We start from the raw sequence: 22,500 nt of genomic DNA on the forward strand, positions 1-22,500 counted from the left end.
CGGGTCAGAACCCAGCAGGGAGCCCATCCTCGCCATGCTGCTTCTCATGTCACTTTATTTGCAATGGTAGTTTACACATACTAGGAATTTGTTTAGGTCGATGGAGACTATATTAGACAGGGTACAAGTTCAAGACGGGACAGTGCAAAGACAGGACAGTGCAAATGGAATATACATACATATAATCTCTTTTTTTGTTTTGTTTTTTGTACTCTTTTGCACTGTTACTGTATGTCTTTGCACTGTCCTGTCCTGTCCTGCACCCTGTCCTATGTCGTCTACAGCAGCGTGTGTCTTAACCCTAGTCACATTCCTCGTATGTGTGAACCATATACATGGCTAATAAACAGATCCTGAATCTTGAATAACTCAATAATATAACTCACTTCTGTCGGTCTTTGGTCTGTATTTGCTTCTGTAATGGTTGAGTACAGAGTCGTGTTCTTCCCTCAGAGGTGTACGTGGCGGTGGGCTCGCCTGTGTCCGCGTGGTGTGATGGAGGAGGGGGGGCCGGGGAGTGGAGGCTGAACGGCTCTGCGCTCCAGGGGCGCGACCCCCGGCTGACCCTGCCCAGCGCCAGACCTGAGGACCGTGGCCTCTACACCTGTCACAGCCCCCAGGGACACCTGCTGTCCACACTGGACCTGCACCCTGGGTGTGGGTAACCCTGCTGCTGAGTGCCTGGAGATAGACTGTGTTAGAGTGTGTGATAGACTGTGTGTTAGAGTGTGTGTTAGAGTGTGTGACAGACTGTGTGTTAGAGTGTGTGATAGACTGTGTGTTAGAGTGTGTGATAGACTGTGTGTTAGAGTGTGTGATAGACTGTGTTAGACTGTGTGTTAGAGTGTGTGATAGACTGTGTGTTAGCGTGTGTGAGTGTTGGAGTGTGTGTTATTGTGTGTTAGAGTGTGTGTTTATGTGTGTGTTAGAGTGTGAGTGTTAGAGTGTGTGTTTATGTGTGTGTTAGAGTGTGTGAGTGTTAGAGTGTGTGTTTATGTGTGTGTTAGAGTGTGTGAGTGTTAGAGTGTGTGTTTATGTGTGTGTTAGAGTGTGTGAGTGTTAGAGTGTGTGTTTATGTGTGTGTTAGAGTGTGTGAGTGTTAGAGTGTGTTAGTGTGTGTTAGAGTGTGTGTTTATGTGTGTGTTAGAGTGTGTGTTAGAGTGTGTGTTTATGTGTGTGTTAGAGTGAGTGTTTATGTGTGTGTTAGAGTGTGTGTTAGAGTGTGTGTTTGTGTGTGTGTTGGAGTGTGTGTTTATGTGTGTGTTAGAGTGTGTGTTTATGTGTGTGTTAGAGTGTGTGTTTATGTGTGTGTTAGAGTGTGTGTTTGTGTGTTAGAGTGTGTTAGAGTGTGTGTTTATGTGTGTGAGTGGGTGTGTCAGCATGAATGTATATAGTGCGTGTTTGTGTGTGAACGGTGTGTGTACGTGTGTATACTATGTGTGTGTGAGTGTGTGAACAGTGTGTGTACATGTGTACTGTATACTGTGTGTGTGTGAACAGTGTGTGTGTACATGTGTATACTGTGAGTGTGTGTGTGTGCGTGTGTGTGAACAGTGTGTGTACATGTGTATACTGTGTGTGTGTGTGTGTGTGTGTGTGAACAGTGTGTGTGTACGTGTGTGACTGTCCTCCTTACCCCTTACAGACCCCCCTCCCAGGCCTGTGGTGCGTTGCTGGTCTCCCAGTTACCCCCTCAGAGTGCTCTGTTCCTGGGTGGAGCAGACACGGCCCCTGGTGCCAACACACTACATCGCCACCTACAGGTACGGAGGGGTACGTTACACATGTCCTCCTCTCTTGACAGAGTTCTCTAAAGACAAAACCTTAATGAATTGTGTGCGTGTGTGTGTGCGTGCGTGCGTTTGGGTGTGGTCAGTGGAAAAGGTGAGAAGCAGCAGTGCCAGCCCTACCAGGACTCCGCTCCGCCCCTCCCCAGCCAGCAGCACTCGTCCCCGGGGTCGCTGGCTCCGTCCCCTGGGTCACCATGGCTCTGTGTCCTGGAGGGCATGAGAATGTACACCTCCTACCAGCTCAACGTCACAGCAGTCAACCCTTTGGGCAGGTCCTCGTTCCTACAGCGCTTCACCATGGAAGACCTGGGTACAATCCAGCCCGACACCGCTCTGCTCTCATCAACACACAAGGAATCCCCTTTCTGCAGTAATGTCCCTTCTGTGGTGTCTGATGTGTGTGTGTGTGTGTGTGTGTGTGTGTGTGTGTGTGTGTGTGTGTGTGTGTGTGCAGTGAAGCCAGACCGTCCTGTGAATGTGCGTGCGGTGACAACGCCAGGATCCAGGAAGTGCTCGGTGGAGTGGACTCCTCCCCCTTCCTGGTACAACCTCACCATCTTCCCCCTCAAGTACAAAGTGAGGTACCACTGGGACCACAGCACCGAGCCCACCACTGTGAGTACTACCGTACATATATGTATATATTTATACTACAGTACATATATGTATATATTTATACTACAGTACATATATGTATATATTTATACTACAGTACATATATGTATATATTTATACCACAGTACATAGATGTATATATTTATACAGTACCCTGATTACACCGTAAATAGATGCTTTGTTGAAATGACAATGTGTGAGCGACGGTCCCTGTTCAGCTGTGGGAAGCTGGCTCGTAAACCCACATCACATTCCAATAACTTAGCTCGGTCCAGGGTACAAGAGGAGGGCATGAAACAGGAAGACACCCGCGTGCTGGAGGATTCTTCCTCGTGGTTTTATTCTCATGCAAGGCTTCGACCAAAAAGGGAAACAAAAATAAACCACAAGGTCAATTCCAGTGCGCAAGTGATTTCCCTGTTGGGCTGAGCGGTAGGTGTCTCTGTGTGAGAGACTGAACCAGCTCGGGTTGGGCTGAGCGGTAAGTGTCTCTGTGTGAGAGACTGAACCAGCTGGGGTTGGGCTGAGCGGTAAGTGTCTCTGTGTGAGAGACTGAACCAGCTCGGGTTGGGCTGAGCAGTAAGCGTCTCTGTGTGAGAGACTGAACCAGCTCGGGTTGGGCTGAGCGGTAAGCGTCTCTGTGTCAGAGACTGAACCAGCTCGGGTTGGGCTGAGCGGTAAGTGTCTCTGTGTCAGAGACTGAACCAGCTTGGGTTGGGCTGAGCGGTAAGTGTCTCTGTGTTCTCGTCCTCAGGTCGGTCCGTATGAGTCCAGCAGTGTGGTTCTGGGGGGCCTGGTGCCGGGCCGGACCTACGCGGTGCAGGTGTGCGCCATGGACCTGATGGACATGGGGCACTGCAGTGACTGGAGCACGCCTGTCAACTTCACCATACCACCACGCTAGGCTAGGCTAGACTCTGCCTGTCAACTTCACCATACCAACACGCTAGGCTAGGCTAGACTCTGCCTGTCAACTTCACCATACCAACACGCTAGGCTAGGCTAGACTCTGCCTGTCAACTTCACCATACCAACACGCTAGGCTAGACTAGACTCCTGTCAACTTCACCATACTAACACGCTAGGCTAGGCTAGGCTCTGCCTGTCAACTTCACCATACCAACACGCTAGGCTAGGCTAGACTCTGCCTGTCAACTTCACCATACCAACACGCTAGGCTAGGCTAGACTCTGCCTGTCAACTTCACCATACCAACCCGCTAGGCTAGGCTAGACTCTGCCTGTCAACTTCACCATACCAACACGCTAGGCTAGGCTAGACTCTGCCTGTAAACTTCACCATACCAACACGCTAGGCTAGGCTAGACTCTGCCTGTCAACTTCACCATACCAACACGCTAGGCTAGGCTAGACTCTGCCTGTCAACTTCACCATACCAACACGCTAGGCTAGGCTAGACTCTGCCTGTCAACTTCACCATACCAACACGCTAGGCCAAGCTAGACTCTGCCTGTCAACTTCACCATACCAACACGCTAGGCTAGGCTCTGTCTGTCAACATCACCATACCAACACATAAGGCTAGGCTCTGCCTGTCAACTTCACCATACTAACACGCTAGGCTAGGCTAGGCTAGACTCTGCCTGTCAACTTCACCATACTAACACGCTAGGCTAGGCTAGACTCTGCCTGTCAACTTCACCATACCAACACGCTAGGCTAGGCTAGACTCTGCCTGTCAACTTCACCATACCAACACGCTAGGCTAGGCTAGACTCTGTCTGTCAACATCACCATACCAACATGCTAGGCTAGACTCTGCCTGTCAACTTCACCATACCAACACGCTAGGCTAGGCTAGACTCTGCCTGTCAACTTCACCATACCAACACGCTAGGCTAGGCTAGACTCTGCCTGTCAACTTCACCATACTAACACGCTAGGCTAGGCTAGACTCTGCCTGTCAACTTCACCATACCAACACGCTTGGCTAGGCTAGACTCTGCCTGTCAACTTCACCATACCAACACGCTAGGCTAGACTCTGCCTGTCAACATCACCATACCAACACGCTAGGCTAGACTCTGCCTGTCAACATCACCATACCAACACGCTAGGCTAGGCTCTGCCTGTCAACATCACCATACCAACACGCTAGGCTAGGCTCTGCCTGTCAACTTCACCATACCAACACGCTAGGCTAGGCTCTGTCTGTCAACTTCACCATACCAACACGCTAGGTTAGGCTAGACTGCCTGTCAACTTCACCATACCAACACGCTAGGCTAGGCTCTGCCTGTCAACTTCACCATACTGATATGCTGCACTAGGCTCTGTCTGTCTGTCTAAATTATATCTTTGCGCAAAGACACATGTAGTAATAGTTAAGTATGGTAAATAGTGCTACTGTATGTGCTGTGGACATGACACACAGAGACCCATGTTATTCTTTTTCTGTTTTATTTACAAATCAATAAATACAAATCTGCTGCCCATTATTAGTGTGTGAATGAATGTACCACAAGACTTAAGAGAAATGAGGTACACTGAGTTATGTAAAAGACAGAGGAGGGAGATGATGCAGCATTTCCTGTTTGTGTAGTGTGTTTGTACAGTATACTGTAGTACTGTAGGTGTAGTGTTGTTGTTTGTGTTTGTATACTGTAGTTGGTGTGGTTTGTGTAGTAGGTGTAGTGTTTTTGTGTCTTCCTTTGTTGTTGTCTGATCGGATGGTTGGTTCTATGCTTTGGCAATATTTATGTGAAGTATTTTCTGCCAATAAAGCTTGTTGAATTTAATTGAATTCAGAGAGAGAGTGAGAGCCTCATTCAGACACGTGCACCACCAGAGGGGTCACAAACTCGGAGTGGCGGATGCCCAGGGAGAACGCGGGCGGCCGGCGGAGGTGCGCGTGGAACTTCTCCGGGCTGTGGGTGCCCGGGCCGGGGATGAGCGAGGCGTAGCTGGGCCTCTTGGTGCGGCCCTGCATGGAGAAGGAGGGCTGGCGCTGCAGGTACACGCTGGGGTCGGTGCCGTTGTAGCGGCCCGGCCCCGGGGTCATGGACAGGTCCTCGGAGGGGGCCCCGACCAGCCGGCGGCTGGACATGCTGTAGCTGGCGCTGGAGGGCTTGTGGGGCACCTGGGGGCCCAGCAGGGTGGGCAGGGTGTACCTGAGAGGATGAGGTCATCAGCATGGGGCTATGAACGACATGTTTGTATTACTTTATATTGCACTGTACTTGTACTGTGCGATTCTTGCACTTTGCCTTCAGCACTAGATTATGCTCTTAGTCACTTGTTTTAGAAAGAAGATGCACTTGTGAGTTCTGGCAAGTAGTAGTACATTGGCTCTTCCTACGTTAAATGCAATTATTGTTAGTCGCTTTGGATAAAAGCGTCTGCTAAATGACTAATGTAATGTAATGTTTCTGAAATTAATATTACACCAAGAAGAGAGCAAGAGAATACCTGTTCTATCTCTCTCCTTCTCGCTGTCTCTCTCTCCCTCCCTCTCTTACCCTCTTCTCTCTCTCTTTCCCCCTTCCCCTCTCTTTCTCTTTCCACCTCTCTTTTGCTCCTTCCCCCTTCACTCCTCTCTCTCTCTCTCTCTACACCCCTCTCTCTTTCTCTGTTCACTTCTCTCTCTCTCTCCATCTCTCTCTCTGTCATCCCACCTGTTGGGGGCGGGCACGGCGTCGACGGAGCGGTATCGCGTGCGCGAACCGATGGTGTAGTGGGGCGGTCGGCGGTGGCCGTTTAGGGGCGGGGCCTTCTCAGGGCTGTAGGCTCCGGGGCCTGGCGTGTGGTGGAGCTCGCCTGGGGAAGGGACATCACACAGGCCACGCCCAAAAAACGTGTTTTGTAGAGACACAAAATATCTGCTCCCTCCCACCAATATATAACGGTAAACCAACATTTGTGGCACGATGACCAGCGCAGCAGACAAGACCTTCACTTCCTTCTGGAGGTCAAGGTTTAGATGGAGAGAAAGGTTGGAAAGGCTTAAAATAGAATAGAATAGAACGCTTATTTGCCATATATAACCAGTACAGGTACAGTACATTTGAATTCTTATCGCTTTTCCTTACGATATCTTCTCGGCACTAATACATTTATCATTCCAGTTCCTAGGTACACAGCAAGACATTATAAGGTTCCCAGTCTTCAACCGCCAGTTCAGAAGAGCAGGCGCATTGTGGGGAGGATGTGGGTTAGCGGGGGGGAGAGCCTCTATCTTCTCATGTGGGGCGCGGTCACATGGTCAGACGGTCACATGGTCAGACGGTCACACGTTCACGTACCGAGGCGTCGGCCCCGGCCCAGCATGGAGTAGGAGGGCGTGCCCTCCCGTCCGAAGCGGGTCATCTTGGCGTCGACGTGGTACTGAGGTCCTGGGCTGGAGTCGACAGAGACCACTGCAGAACACGGAGAACACGGCGGAGAACATCAGAACGCGGAGAACATGGCTAGAGCAGATGGGCCTGGACCAGAACAGAGCGGAGCTCTTCTGGCTCATGCTGGAGGTGGAGTGTAGGACAGAGGGCCGTGGGTACTGACCACTGCTCTCCAGGTGACAGAGCAACTGAATTACACAGATCTACAGCACATCACACGGGCCTAAGCCCCACACTCCATCCAACAGTTGAGTAGATCTATCTGAGGGGCTGGGTTATGTGTAAGCAACGCGTGTGCGCACACACACACACACACACACCACACAGGCACGCACACACACACACCACACAGGTGCGCACACACACACACATAAACACCACACAGGCGCGCACACACCACAGGCGCACACACACACACACACACACACACACACACACACACCACACAGGCGCGCACACACACATGCGGCGGTAGGTGTGACTCACTGGCGCTGCTCAGCCGGCTGTGGAAGGTGTAGGCGGGGCTACTGGGCTTGGTGAAGTCATGGTTCATGTACCCAACCGTCGGAGGGAGAGCATAGCGACCAGGACCTGGCCCTGGCAACGGAGTGTTGATGATGAGAATGATGATGAAGATGAAGAAGAACATCATAGGACATTGAGTTATGTAAAAGAATAAGTCATGAAATGATTAAGCAACAAGCCAACAAGTTATATGGAAGTGGTGGTTTATCTGGTTTATTCAGTTCTGCTTTACTCTGCTCGTTATGCACTGAACCCCAAACAGGCCAGTTTAAACCGCCTCTCACCCTGCACGTGCTCAGTAGGCCGCGCTCTGAACCACGTTGACCCGGACGCAGCCTGGCGGCACGGGGGAAGCAGGTTCAACTAAGCCACCGCACATCCAGTCACACAGATCCCATTCAATCAAACAGATCCCATTCAATCACACAGATCCCATTGTCACACAGATCAGATTCAATCACACAGATCTCATTCAATTACCAATATCCCATTCAATCACACAGATCCCATTCAATCACACAGATCCCATCCAGTCACACAGATCCCATTCAATCACACAGATCCCATTCAATCACACAGATCCCATCCAGTCACACAGATCCCATTCAATCACACAGATCCCATTGAATCACACAGATCCCATTGTCACACAGATCAGATTTAATCACACAGATCCCATTCAATCACACAGATCCTATCCAGTCACACAGATCCCATTCAATCACATAGATCCCATTCAATCACACAGATCCCATCCAGTCACACAGATCCCATTCAATCACACAGATCCCATTCAATCACACAGATCCCATTGTCACACAGATCAGATTCAATCACACAGATCCCATTCAATCACACAGATCCCATTGTCACACAGATCAGATTCAATCACACAGATCCCATTCAATCACATAGATCCCATTCAATCACACAGATCTCATTCAATCACACAGATCCTTCAATCACACAGATCCCATTCAATCACACAGATCCCATTCAGTCACACAGATCATATTCCAACACGCCGCCGGTACTGACCTCTCTCCCTGCCAGAGATGATGGGACGTTTCTTCGCCGTCTCCTCCATGTCCTCTAAATCTCTCTCTTCTTCTTTTCCTTTCTTCTCCTCCTACTCGGGTGTTCTGTCGCTCTGGACATCCTGTTCTTGTTGTGTGTACGTTGCTCTGGCCTCTCCAGGACCACTGAATAATACATGACCAGAAGATGGAGAAACCCTATAGCCTACTCCCCAAACCCGGCTACGCTCCCAAAATCTGCCCCTCACCGTACCCCTCACCCTACCCCTCTAGGACCCCCTATAGGACTGAATGGTCCAATCTGCTGCACAGCTGAGGGCCACGGCCGGACCGCCTGAGGCCCACGTACCGAAATCATCAGTGCTAAAAAATGTATTAACCCGCAAAGCCGAGGCTATGTATTTCAGCTCATACAGAGACGAAAGCTCTTCAAACTAAACGGTGCGTCTCAATTTGGTAAAAACACGGTCTCAAGAACAGCCGACAAGTCTGGATACAAAAGAAGAGAGGAAGACAAACGCTCTGCCGAGGAGGCCCAGACACGGAGCCATTATCGCTGCTGTAGTCGGTGTCACTGGAACACCGTTTGCTGATTAGCTATTCTGTACTCGGCTTGTAAGACCAGAGTAACTGCTGGTAATTACAAACACATCCTTGGAGTGCTGTCACCTCCTATTCAGAGAGGACAGCGGGACCTGCGGGGTTAATTGCGTTGTCTTATGTCATGGTAACCATCGTAGTTAACGGCCACTGTTGTGCTCTACAGCAACAAGCGCACACCTGTTACAGCACCCAACATGGACACAGCTGTGGTTTATTGTAGCCTATGTCTATTGTTTTACTGTTGTTTTCTTTCCTTACTTGTTCACAGGGCATCTTTGTAAAAGAGATATCGATCTCAGTAGACAAAACTGTTTAAATAAAGGATTAATTAAAAACTAAGACAATAGAACTAAGAGCCATTCACTAATGGGAGTATCTGTGGTAGTGCTTCTGGTAACTAAAGCCCATCTGCTCGGCCCTGACCAGCAAACACTGCTTAAATATTAACACCAGACAGGCTGTGGATGGAACTGGACTCTGCTGTTACAGCTCAAGCACAAGGGGGGGGGGGGTGCTCAGGTTACCTCAACACCAGGTCAGACAATAACCAACAGATAACCAACATGATACAGGTACATGTGAAGAGAGGATTAGACGGTGATGTCATAAATCTCACCATGTTCCAGGCAGATTTGTTACACACTGATGATGTCATGGTGGTGGTAGGTTGCTGTTTATGCATGCGTGTGTGTGTGTGTGAGAGAGAGAGAGAGAGAGAGAGAGAGAGACAGACTCCAGACAAGAAGTCATAGTCTTGGCATGGAAAGTGCTCTCAGTGCGACCTCTCATCTCGGGCACAGTATTCCCAAAAGACATCTATCTATCTATCTATCTATCTATCTATCTATCTATCTATCTATCTATCTATCTATCTATCTATCTATCTATCTATCTATCTATCTATCTACATGTAATAGTGTGTGCTCATTATTGATTCCCAATCATTGTTTTTAACAATTATTTTATAAACAATATAACAGATAAATCAATATTCAGTCAATAGCATGTTGACTACCTAAACATAACTTAAGTGATAAAACATAACTTTGACATTTTAAATATGCTGGTAGAGTTCAGTAAAAAAATAAAGACAGTAAACTTTCTCCAAACGTAAACATGATCATTCACTCACACACACACACACACACACACACACACACACACACACACACACACACACACACACACACACACACAATCCATCAGCATCCACACCCAGGTCAGCCGTTAGTCCTGCAGGTCTCGTCCGAGGCTCTGGGATCCCCCGCTAGTAGGTCACGACACAGATGGAACCCCCGCGCCGTTTTGTCTCCTTTCTGCAGGTTTTTACACCTAGATCTACTGAATTCTGCTGAGGTCTCTTTTGAAATTCTGGTTCATGCTCATGTTTGTTTACAATATTTGCGTATTGAAGGAAAAGTTGAATAAATATTTTCCACGTACATTAAGTAGGTGTTATGTTATTATATATGCAACATATTACATTTAATAATGTCGATTTAAAATGTTCCATTCATCTGCATGGTGTAAACATACAGTGGAATTTTAAAACGGCCTCCACAGAGTTCAAACCTGCAGAAAACTCCCGAAAGATTCCATTTGGGGCTGGTTGAGGCTGAAGACTCTTTACTTTGGGTGGTTTTAGGCAGGAATACCATATTGTTTCTTCTCCGTTGTGAAGGACAACAGCCAGGGATATTTAAGGGACATGAGCCATGATGAAACCCTGGTCCTCCCAGTATCTGTCTGGGCTGCCACCAGATGGCGCTATGTAACCATTCAGTCAGTGGTGGGGGATGCAGAACAGGGCTGGTGTGTTTGGCAGGTTCTCTGTCTGTCCACAGACTGTCCCTTCTCCAGTCCTCCTCACGCCTAAACGAGGCGCCCACATCCCAGGGACACACACATGCACACATTGAACATCACACATACACACACGCACACACACACACACACACACACACACGTTTGTCGCCCTGACATGGTCGTTGCTGCTGGCCAAAGGCAGGATGTGGTGTGTGCTACGACTTATCTCCTGGGAGGACCTGAGAGAGAGAGGAGCTGATGTGAATCTGCATTCATCAAATGCAATACCCACAATGCATCTGTGTTACTCACCGCAGCTACAACACAATACCCACAATGCATCTGTCTTACTCACCCCAGCTACAGAGGGAGACGTCATCAAACTCCAGAATCATACACTTTGGTGGAAAAGGTGCCGTATAGAACCAATTGAAACAATAAAAGGACCCTTTGAAAATGGTTTCCGTATAGAACCCTTTTCCGGTCAGAAAGAACCCTTTAGGGTCCCAAACAACTCATGGAGCTGAAACTGGTTCTATTTTTGCAACTGCAGGGTTCTATGAGGGAACCTTTCCTCAGAGGTTCTGTAACCTGACTGCTGTGATGAACATGGACATGTGTATGTGCTGAAGTGTCCGCAGGCTCTGATGCTTACCTACCTGGTTGCGTGTTTTGTGGGATTTCTGCATCCAAACCCTCCATTGGTCGTACAGTTTGATTGACATGCCGCTGCAGCCATAGGCGTGCTTCCTCACCCAGCCGAAGAACTGCTTGAGTTCACGGCGCAGAGTGGAGTTGGAGTCTCCTGACTTCGAGTCACATGACCCAGACATCACACGCTCTGTGTGAGAGAATGAGGCTTAGGGAGAGACAGAGTGGGTGTGCATGTGTCTGGGGGTATCTGTTTGTGTGTGTGTGTGCATGTTTCTGTGTTTATGTGGGTGTGTGTGCGGGTGCATGCGTATGTGTGTGTGGGTATGTGAAGCTCACCCTGACTTGCAGTCAAATAACTCCTCTGAGCCCTCTCCTATTCTGCCTATTTTTGACTTTTCCCCTTTTCTTATGACCAATGTCTTGCATGATTTGCAAACATTAGACTCTAATAAGACCACTGGTCCTGACGGCATTGAACCTTATTTTCTAAACATGACAGCACCAGTTCCAGCTCGACCACTGACTGACTTGTATAATATATCTATTCCTGAAGAGGTCCAGCCTGACATCTGGAAACAAGCCCTCGTCTCTCCTCTTTTAAAGGCGGGTGATCCCTCTGAGATGAACAATTATCGGCCCATTTCCATCCTCCCTACCCTATCAAAGATTCTAGAATCTTTCGTTTCCGCTCAACTGATGTTTTCTCTTGACTCGCACTCAATTTTAAATCCCATGCAGTCTGGATTTTGAACCAAACAGCGCTGTGACTGCGTCCTTGAAAGTCTTCGATGCCATCAGGGCTGCTACTGACAACAAGTCATTTTGTGTTGCTTTGTTTATTGATTTGACTAAAGCCTTTGACAATGTAGATTACCATATTTTGCTTAGCGCTCTCCTAAAGTTGGGTTTCAGTCAAAATGTGGTTTCTTGGTGTAAGAGCTACCTTCTTGGTTGCACACAGTGTGTTAGGCTTGGCGACTCTCTCTCTCTGATCCAATTACTTTAGAAAAGGGGGTCCCACAGGGCTCAATTTTGGGCCCACTTTTTCTTTTATATGTAAACAATGTATGTGATCATTTAAATCATTCTCGGTATCATATGTACGCAAGATGACACTGTCGTGTTCTCTTGTGCTCCTTCTCTTAAGGCTGCTGTCTCAGATTTACACTCTGATTTCGTCTTCTTGCAGAATGCTCTCATTGACCATTAACTGCTGTTGAATGGAAGCAAAACAAAGGCTATGGTATTTGCTCAAAATAGGAACTGCTTCTCCCCCTTCTATTTCCACCCTTGACGGCTGTTCTATCGAGTTTATTGATACATACAAATACCTTGGCATTTGGCTGGACAAGAATCTAGATTTTAAATATCATATCAATGTCCAAAATTTACAGTTGGTTTCTTTTATAGGGTAAAATCATGGTTTTTTCCCGTAAACAGCTGGTTACGGCCATTTTTTCTGTCACAATTACATTATGGTGACATAGTTTATAGATTTGCTTCACTGCCCTAGCCAAACTTGATCCACTTTATCATGCTGCTCTGAGATTTATTACAAGTTCAACATACAGGACACATCATTGTATACTTCATTCTTTAGCACTGGTATGTTTTTGTGTATGAGGCTGTTCTTGCCAAGCTTCCGTCGTATATATGTTCCAAGTTTGAACAAATTCAGAACTTCCTCCACCTCAGATCCAACGCTTGGGCTTTAAAGTGTCGCCCGTAAGGCAAGTAAACGAAGCCTGTTTGATTGTGGCCCCTGGTCTTGGAACGACCTGCAGACCCATCTTAAACTGGCCTCTCATATATCCTTGCACACACAAATATCTGAAATCCAGCCACCTGCTGCTCCTGCTTTAATGTGTTGCACTTTTTCTTTCTGACCCCTGGGCTTTTCCAAAGTTAAATTGTTGTTGTTAAATGGTTTTATTGTGTCTGCATTTTTGGTAGTTGTTGGGTGGTTGGTTTATATAGTTGTTTGGGTGGTTGGTTTATATAGTTTGGGTGGTTGGTTTATATAGTTGTTCGGGTGGTTGGTTTATATAGTTGTTTGGGTGGTTGGTTTATATAGTTGTTCGGGTGGTTGGTTTATATAGTTGTTTGGGTGGTTGGTTTATATAGTTGTTTGGGTGGTTGGTTTATATAATTGTTGGGTGGTTGGTTTATATAGTTGTTTGGGTGGTTGGTTTATATAGTTGTTTGGGTGGTTGGTTTATATAGTTGTTTGGGTGGTTGGTTTATATAGTTGTACTGGTGGTTGGTTTATATAGTTGTTGGGTGGTTGGTTTATATAGTTGTTTGGGTGGTTGGTTTATATAGTTGTTTGGGTGGTTGGTTTATATAGTTGTACTGGTGGTTGGTTTATATAGTTGTTTGGGTGGTTGGTTTATATAGTTGTACTGGTGGTTGGTTTATATTGTTGTTTGGGTGGTTGGTTTATATAGTTGTTTGGGTGGTTGGTTTATATAGTTGTTGGGTGGTTGGTTTATATAGTTGTTGGGTGGTTGGTTTATATAGTTGTTTGGGTGGTTGGTTTATATAGTTGTTTGGGTGGTTGGTTTATATAGTTGTTTGGGTGGTTGGTTTATATAGTTGTTGGGTGGTTGGTTTATATAGTTGTTTGGGTGGTTGGTTTATATAGTTGTTTGGGTGGTTGGTTTATATAGTTGTACTGGTGGTTGGTTTATATAGTTGTTTGGGTGGTTGGTTTATATAGTTGTTGGGTGGTTGGTTTATATAGTTGTTTGGATGGTTGGTTTATATAGTTGTTGGGTGGTTGGTTTATATAGTTGTTGGGTGGTTGGTTTATATAGTTGTTGGGTGGTTGGTTTATATAGTTGTACTGGTGGTTGGTTTATATAGTTGTTTGGGTGGTTGGTTTATATAGTTGTTGGGTGGTTGGTTTATATAGTTGTTTGGGTGGTTGGTTTATATAGTTGTTTGGGTGGTTGGTTTATATAGTTGTTGGGTGGTTGGTTTATATAGTTGTTGGGTGGTTGGTTTATATAGTTTGGGTGGTTGGTTTATATAGTTGTTTGGGTGGTTGGTTTATATAGTTGTTGGGTGGTTGGTTTATATAGTTGTTTGGGTGGTTGGTTTATATAGTTGTTTGGGTGGTTGGTTTATATAGTTGTTTGGGTGGTTGGTTTATATAGTTGTTTGGGTGGTTGGTTTATATAGTTGTTTGGGTGGTTGGTTTATATAGTTGTTTGGGTGGTTGGTTTATATAGTTGTTTGGGTGGTTGGTTTATATAGTTGTTTGGGTGGTTGGTTTATATAGTTGTTTGGGTGGTTGGTTTATATAGTTGTTGGGTGGTTGGTTTATACAGTTGTTTGGGTGGTTGGTTTATATAGTTGTTGGGTGGTTGGTTTATATAGTTGTTTGGGTGGTTGGTTTATATAGTTGTTTGGGTGGTTGGTTTATATAGTTGTTTGGGTGGTTGGTTTATATAGTTGTTTGGGTGGTTGGTTTATATAGTTGTACTGGTGGTTGGTTTATGTGTGAGTGTGTATGTGTGCGAGTGTGTGTGTGTGTGTGTGTGTGAGTGTGTGTGAATGTGTGTGTGTGAGTGTGTGTGCATGCTCACCACTGAGGGGTGTTGAAGCAGCAGTGGGATGACTCCACTCACTCCAAATGCCGGCTTTACGAGACCCATAGATGCCCACTGGGTTACAGCGTACCTGGGAACAATACATTCAGATACTTTACTCTACAGCCTCTACCTCACTCACTCACTCACTCACTCACTCACTCACTCACTCACTCACTCACTCACTCACTCACTCACTCACTCACACAAATTTACAGGCACACAAACAAATGCACGCACACACACACACACAGACACACACACACACACACGAAGGCACAAACACAGAAACACTCTATACCTGGACAAAGTACACTGTTCCTGGTCTCAGTCCAGCCAGCCGACAAGATGTCTGGTTGCCCACGTCATCCATCACCTGGAGAGACAAGCAGCATGGTTCAGATCTCACACACACACACACACACACACACACACACACACACACAAATGAACAAACATACTCTCCAGAGGAAGACATAAACAAACATGGATACCACACAGATTCCTCGCTTCCAGTCAGCCTATTTCCAAAACAAGGAACACACACACACACACACACACACCCACACACACAGTACATACACGCTTACAGCATCATGTTACAGAGACTTCCAAATACACACACAAACGGACATACTGATTCACGGACACACACACAACTATACACGCAATCATACAATTAGCTCTGAGAAAGAAACAACTTAGGAATGCCAATTGCTCTAGTCCAGTCGCCATGGAACCCAGACTTCTTGTATGGATATGTGGATACTGGAGATCCTGTTCTATAAACTGGAGATCCTGTTCTATAAACTGGAGATCCTGTTCTATAAACTGGAGATCCTGTTCTATAAACGGGTTCTCTAGGATGAGAGGAAACTGGAGATCCTGTTCTATAAACTGGAGATCCTGTTCTATAAACTGGAGATCCTGTTCTATAAACGGGTTCTCTAGGATGAGAGGAAACTGGAGATCCTGTTCTATAAACTGGAGATCCTGTTCTATAAACTGGAGATCCTGTTCTATAAACAGGTTCTCTAGGATGAGAGGAAACTGGAGATCCTGTTCTATAAACTTAAAAAAAAGAAGAAGTTTTTATTCTATTTTACACAATTTTAAATTTTCATTCTTTTACTTTTATTGTTTCTTTTAAATCCGTTTTCACTGTGTTTATGTATTTTATGTTTTTATCCATCTTTTATATAAAGCACTATTGATTTGTATGAATGGTCCTATATAAATAAAATTACATATCTCCTCTCCTGTCTCCTCCTATCATTTCCTCCTCTCTCTCCTCCACTCCCCTTTCTCCTCCTCTCATCTCCTCTCTAATCTCCCCTCCTCTCATCTCCCCTCCTCTCTCATCTCTCCTCCTCTTCTCATCTCCCCTCCTCTCTTCTCTCTCCTCTTCTCGTCTCCCCTACTCTCTCCTCCTCTCCTCTAATCTCCCCTCATCTCCCCTCCTCTCTCTCCTCCTCTCCCCTCTCTCTCCTCTTCTCATCTCTTCCTCTCTCTCATCCCCTCCTCTCTCTCCTCCTCTCTACTCCCCTCCTCTCTCCTCCTCTCTCTCCCCCTGTGATCTGCTCTGCTCTTGTTATTTTCTCTACAGTGAGAATATGATGTCACACTGCAGATTGATCTGGAATGTCATTGATTGAACAGAGTTCACCTCGAACGCCAGGAATTAATCCCTGATTAAAGGTAAAGATTAAAAGCAGCTGTGTCAGTGGTTCGCATCTGTGTGTGTGTGTGTATGCTTGTGTGTGCCTTTGTGTGTATGTGTGTGCATGTGAGTGTGTGTGTGTGTGTGTGTACCTTCCAATCCTGGCTGTCCTCCAGTCTGTAGCGTATCTGGTACTTGGCCTGGAACAGGAAGTCTTTGAGAGCGGGTGGGGTCTCCCAGCGAACACTCAGCTGGTCGTCCAGCTCGCCCACGCGGTTAACGGTTACCCCTGAGGGGGGGTCTGTGGTCACTGGGTAGAGGGCAGGGGGGGGGGGGGGGGTGTCTTAAACTGGCAAACTTAAAGCTACAATAACAGATTTTTTTTCACATTTTGTCAAAACTAATTAAAACCACCTGATATCAGATTGTTTCGTTAAGCCATTGTGTCATAATAGCGTCCAACCTCAATGACTCATCCCTACCGGTCACTATGTCAACCATGCTATGTTTAACAAGTACATGTGTGGGAGAGTTAGGGATATCAGAGACCGGAACACTTACAAGTACGTGTGTGTGTGTGTGTGTGTATGTGTGTACGCGCGGGTGTGACTGTCTATTAATTTCTCCTCCTCGTGCGTTCCTGGTGCGTCCACATCCCAAGTCATGAACTGCAGAACAACTGCGACATTCAGACCGTCCTAATGGACCCGTGTCAACTGGTTTGACATTAAGTGTTCTTGGCCTCACTGCCGGCTCCTCTGTTCACCGGCGGAGCAGATAAGAGAGCATTCATCCAGCCTATCTGGGGGAGAGAACCGCCGGAGGAGCGCGCTCCCCAGAGCTTTGTGACACACACTTAAAAGCATGGAGTTATGAAACGTGCAGAGTGAATGAACAAGTCCAAATCTTTGTTCAGCAGCGCTCCTCAGTGGGGGTTCTTTTTCCCAGGGGCCCTCAGTCAGCTGACATCCATCCCAGGTTGAGAGGCAGCTTGGCTTTTACGTAAAACACATATTTGAAATGTTACTAACACAGGCTTAATTGTAGCAGCCCACATCTGCAACCAAATCATTGACATCAGACACTGTTTATCTCGTCACCGAGTCTTTTATACTGTCTTCCTTTGTCTGCCGAACTCTTCAGACTCTCCACTGCATGAACTTGTGTCCTATTGTCACTCTGGCCAAACAGGCACAGGGGCCAATATCTTCAAGAGGCAGATCACAGACAGCACTGACCTGGTCCATCTGCAGGGTTAGGACTCTTCTGTCTCTGCCAGAAGAACAATCAACAAATACACAACATGGAGAAAAGTGGGAGCACAACATGGACATTCTAGAACAGAGTGGAGATTCTAGGACAGAGTGGAGATTCTAGGACAGAGTGGACAGTCTAGAACAGAGTGGAGATTCTAGAACAGAGTGGAGAGTCTAGAACAGAGTGGAGATTCTAGAACAGAGTGGAGAGTCTAGAACAAAGTGGAGAGTCTAGAACAGAGTGGAGATTCTAGAACTGAGTGTACAGTCTAGAACAGAGTGGAGATTCTAGGACAGAGTGGAGATTCTAGAACAGAGTGGACAGTCTAGAACAGAGTGGATATTCTAGAACTGAGTGGACAGTCAAGAACAGAGTGGAGATTCTAGAACAGAGTGGACAGTCTAGAACAGAGTGGATATTCTAGAACTGAGTGGACAGTCAAGAACAGAGTGGAGATTCTAGAACAGAGTGGACAGTCTAGAACAGAGTGGAGATTCTAGAACACAGAGTGGAGATTCTAGAACTAAGTGGAGATTCTAGAACACAGAGTGGAGATTCTAGAACTAAGTGGAGATTCTAGGACAGGGTGGAGAGTCTACAACAGAGTATAGAGTCTCAAAAAGCCTGCAGACAAAGGAAGACAGCATGAAAGACTTGATGATAAGTTAAAGACGGCCCAGTGTCAGTGGTTTGCTTGCAGATGTGGGCTGCTACAATTGAGCCTGTTTAGTAACATTTCAAAGACATACTTTAAGAGCCAAGCTGACATCTTAACCTGATGTGTGGAGCAGTTGAAGTGCAGTACTTGACTAAATAGTGTATGAGTCCAACAGAAGGACATGGTGGTCGAGGCCTTGCTCTAACGTTACACCAAGAGAACCGGCCACAGGCCTTCCTGGACCTCTTCCATGAAGTAAATCACACACTTGGCACTGACAGCGTTCGACAAATTCATACATTCATTGCAAAAGCTAGCCTTGAAAGGTGTTTAAATAACGTTAATGGTTTCTTACCAGACAACATTGTTAGAGGACAAATGATTCACAGCTAATTTTGAAGATTGATGTTCTTGAATGAACCGTAGATGGAAACACACATTCCTCTGCTAGCAGATGGCTGCGAGGAGGTCATTCTGAACTGAACACCAAAGTGTGAGAGCTGACATTCTCTCTTAGAAGAGAACTGAACGTTAGCGCTCTGACATTCTCCTCTCTTAGAAGAGGTACAAGTTCCCCAGTAACACTGTTAGGTACCGTTAAATCACTTACATGTTGGCTGACAGGAGACAGAGACAGAATTACTGGCCTTCAGCGTAGCATGTTCCCTCGGTACAAAAGTCTACCATTGTATCGTAGGAACATAAACCCTTGATTCCGTTTTTATAGCCATCATCCTCAATAAATCAACGCCCCCGAGTCGACTGGAACTACATCCTGCCTCCTGACCCAGAAGATTCCGTCCTGGGGTTCTGGAATGGGGGCGTTTCCCTTAGCCTCAACAGCTTCAGTTGATTGGGTCGGACAACCTCCACCGCGCCCCGAGCCCCCCCACCTATGCCAGGTGTGTCAGCTCTGTGTAATGCCTTGGTGGTGGATGACTTCATGATTGGATGAGTGGTGGGCGAGTCACGACTGGGCCCCTGGAAAGGTCTGCTGAATGCCCCCCCCCCCCCCACCCCCCCCCGCCCAATGTGAACGTGCTCTCTCTCAAACTCTCCCTCAAACAGAGAAAGACTTACGCAGTGTTACACACGCGCACACACACAGACATGCACACCAACCGTATATCACAACTTTTTTGAATCTATTAAATCATTCTACACAGAGCGAATTTCATAACACTTTCTCTGGACTGGACAAAACTAATTTCTCTCTGGACTGGACGAAACTTGGAACGCCGACTGCCCCACCGGGGAACCGCCCGGAGAAACGACTGCCTCCGGGAAAACGACTGCCCTGCCGGGCCTGGTCCCCAGACGGGTCAGGGGTTATGGTCAGGGTTAGAGTTAGGGTTAGGGGTTATGGTCAGGGTTAGAGTTAGGGTTAGGATTCGATGAAAATGATCAGAAAATCATTCAGTGGAGAGCGATTCAATAGATTAATATTTGTTTCCTCAGGAGCGAAAAGGAGACTGCCTGGGGACACACACCAACCCTTACAGCCAGGTGAACAACGTTCTGCTACACTCACAGCACAGTGCTGAGATGTAGAGAGCTGATGTGAGTGGAACTGTCACTTCTTGAGGGTTCAGAAACCTGAGTAGACACTCCTCACACTTCCACACAGCAAGCTCTTCCCCGTCTGGTGTGTGTGTGTGTGTGTGTGTGTGTGTGTGTGTGTGTGTGTGTGTGCACGGCCGTCGCCAGGGCTGTGCGAGTCATGCGGTCACACAGGGCCTCGCACAAGGCCTAATAGACGAGTCAATCTGTGAGGAAACGGTAAAAACTTGGAAAAAAATGCAACATAAATGTCTTTTTTTTTTATTTAGCTTTTGAAACCTTCCCACTTAACATACCTAAAAAGTATTGTTTTCAGTTGTTTTTATTTCCTTTTAAGAACTATAAACCCATATCTGATGCATGATAATGAAACTATAAACCCATAGCTGATGCATGATAATGCTGTATTATACTGCGTGACCTTGATTCATGGCTGGATTACGCTAGCGCGGATCTCCATGGCTACGTTTTTGAAGGGGAAAAACGATCTGCGATTACACATGAAAATGCACGTGACGATCTGTTCACCAGGGCTTGAAAACGGAATAATTTTTCAATCGGTTCGCTCCGAGCAGAACCAGCACTGAAAGTGAAAGTCGCACTGAAATGAAAAAAGCATTCTGTCCCATTTTGGTTCACATAATTGGTCATAGTGTTCACCTATTCAACGATGTATGCCAAAAAACAAATTCTACATTTGTTGGAATCTTATATCAAAGTATATAATTTCTTACTTCCTGAAAAACGGTAGGTCACGTGCAATGACGACAACAAGTACCTTAGATTTTAGGCCAATAATCTCACGACATCCACCCGTCAATCAACGCTATCCTTCTATCAAATCTGTCTAAAGTTCTTAAAACCCGTCCACTTGTCAATGTTCCAATCAAATTCCTCTAAACATATGTCCCACCCTCATAACTTGTTTGCGTCGGAAATACGTCAAACTACTGAAGTTAGATGATCTCAAACGGCCGTTTCAGTGCGACTTTAACGTTTCTGTTCTCGTGTTCCGCCACCAACATAGCGTTCCATTCACCGTTCCAGGGGTGTTCCTATTAAGACTCTTTATGCCTACAGTATTTCTTGTAAGGTATAATCAACAAGTCTAGGGTTGTGGTGGCCTTATTGCCAACAATATTAGCCTTGGTGATGTGTGCTGTAGTGTAGCCTTGTTGATTATCTTACAAGAAATACGCAACATTAGTCCTATTCCCGTATGCCCTTAATCCACACCGTAAACTATGCGCAGGTCTATCATAAGTCATCATCATAGCTCATCATCCTTTTTGAAAATATTTTCTTGTACTGTTGCTGCAAGCTATTTTATTCTGCGCCTGTAGGCCTATTGTTTTTTATTTCGTTTTATAATTATTATGTATTAACTTATGTCTTGCCACCTACCTGTACAGCACTTTGGCTCGACCACAGTCGTTTTTAAATTTGCTCTATAAATAAAATTTGAGTCGAGTTGAGATAGCAAACAAAAATATTCTCTTGTGGCGATACACATTTCAGAGATATCCACCAGACTGCAGCTGCTTTGTTTGCCTATACGACAGCAAATATAATTTAGTGCAAAACATTTAATAGGCCTCTCTCTTGATCACTAGACTTATAGCTCCAACTCGTAAATCACTTGTTTGATTGTTATAATGCCAACTCAGCGTTGTGTAGGCCCGTTCCTATAGTTTTTACAAAAACCTCCAGATCTGCCTACTAGCCTACACTACAACACAGCTCCGGATTTTGAGTGCCAAAACGTAGCTCCGGCCGTATCGATCCGCTCCAGGTTCGAGCTTCGTTTTTGGCCGTGGTGGTGTAATTGCTAGGCGCAAACGTAGGTCTTTTTCGGGGAAAACGCAGAAAAACGCAGAAGTGTAATCCAGGCTTCATGTGCATGTTAATGGGCCTCACGTGCCAAGTTCGCACAGGGCCTCGCACCCCCCTCGCCACGGCCCTGCGTGTGTGCTTGGTGGGTGGTGTGTGTGTGTGTGTATGTGTGCTTGGTGTGTGGTGTGTGTGTGTGTGCATGTGTGTGTGTATGTGTGTGTGTGTATATGTGTGCTTGGTGTGGTGGTGTGTGTGTGTGTGTATATGTGTGTGTGCTTGGTGTGTGGTGTGTGTGTGTGTGTGCATGTGCGTGTGTATGTGTGTGTGTGTGTGTGTATATGTGTGTTTGGTGTGTTGGTGTGTGTGTGTGTGTGTGCATGTGCGTGTGTATGTGTGTGTGTATATGTGTGCTTGGTGTGTGGTGTGTGTGTGTGTGTGTGCGCATGTGCGTGTGTATGTGTGTGTGTGTATATGTGTGCTTGGTGTGTGGTGTGTGTGTGTGTGTGCATGTGCGTGTGTATGTGCGTGTGTGTGTGTGTATATGTGTGCTTGGTA

The 22,500-nt window shown here is 46.4% G+C and overlaps 3 protein-coding genes across 3 annotated transcripts in view; 1 reads left to right on the forward strand and 2 right to left on the reverse strand.

Moving 5' to 3' along the window:
• The window catches only part of ebi3 (Epstein-Barr virus induced 3), a 3,860-nt gene extending 256 nt beyond the window's left edge, over window positions 1-3,604 (forward strand). Inside the window, exons 2-6 of the mRNA XM_084450772.1 lie at window positions 454-657; window positions 1,646-1,763; window positions 1,877-2,100; window positions 2,245-2,405; window positions 3,160-3,604. Coding sequence (XP_084306898.1) covers window positions 454-657; window positions 1,646-1,763; window positions 1,877-2,100; window positions 2,245-2,405; window positions 3,160-3,309 — 857 coding nt within the window. The 3' untranslated portion in view covers window positions 3,310-3,604. The remainder of the gene's footprint in view (window positions 1-453; window positions 658-1,645; window positions 1,764-1,876; window positions 2,101-2,244; window positions 2,406-3,159) is intronic.
• A 1,585-nt stretch (window positions 3,605-5,189) lies between these two features.
• On the reverse strand, window positions 5,190-8,371 carry odf3l2a (outer dense fiber of sperm tails 3-like 2a; the record flags this gene model as incomplete). Its single annotated transcript, XM_084451178.1, has 5 exons — window positions 5,190-5,535; window positions 6,040-6,181; window positions 6,667-6,780; window positions 7,246-7,356; window positions 8,323-8,371. The coding sequence occupies 5 exons, from the start codon at window positions 8,369-8,371 to the stop codon at window positions 5,190-5,192; spliced, it is 762 nt and encodes a 253-aa protein (XP_084307304.1).
• A 2,934-nt stretch (window positions 8,372-11,305) lies between these two features.
• The window catches only part of crlf1a (cytokine receptor-like factor 1a), a gene marked incomplete at both ends in the record, with an annotated part of 33,926 nt that continues 22,731 nt past the window's right edge, over window positions 11,306-22,500 (reverse strand). The window contains 4 exons of the mRNA XM_084451028.1: window positions 11,306-11,571; window positions 14,975-15,068; window positions 15,279-15,353; window positions 16,790-16,947. Of these exons, the coding sequence (XP_084307154.1) occupies window positions 11,306-11,571; window positions 14,975-15,068; window positions 15,279-15,353; window positions 16,790-16,947 (593 nt within the window). The remainder of the gene's footprint in view (window positions 11,572-14,974; window positions 15,069-15,278; window positions 15,354-16,789; window positions 16,948-22,500) is intronic.

The sequence above is a fragment of the Borostomias antarcticus genome (genome assembly GCF_949987555.1).
Source record: "Borostomias antarcticus genome assembly, chromosome: 16".
Classification (NCBI taxonomy): domain Eukaryota; kingdom Metazoa; phylum Chordata; class Actinopteri; order Stomiiformes; family Stomiidae; genus Borostomias; species Borostomias antarcticus.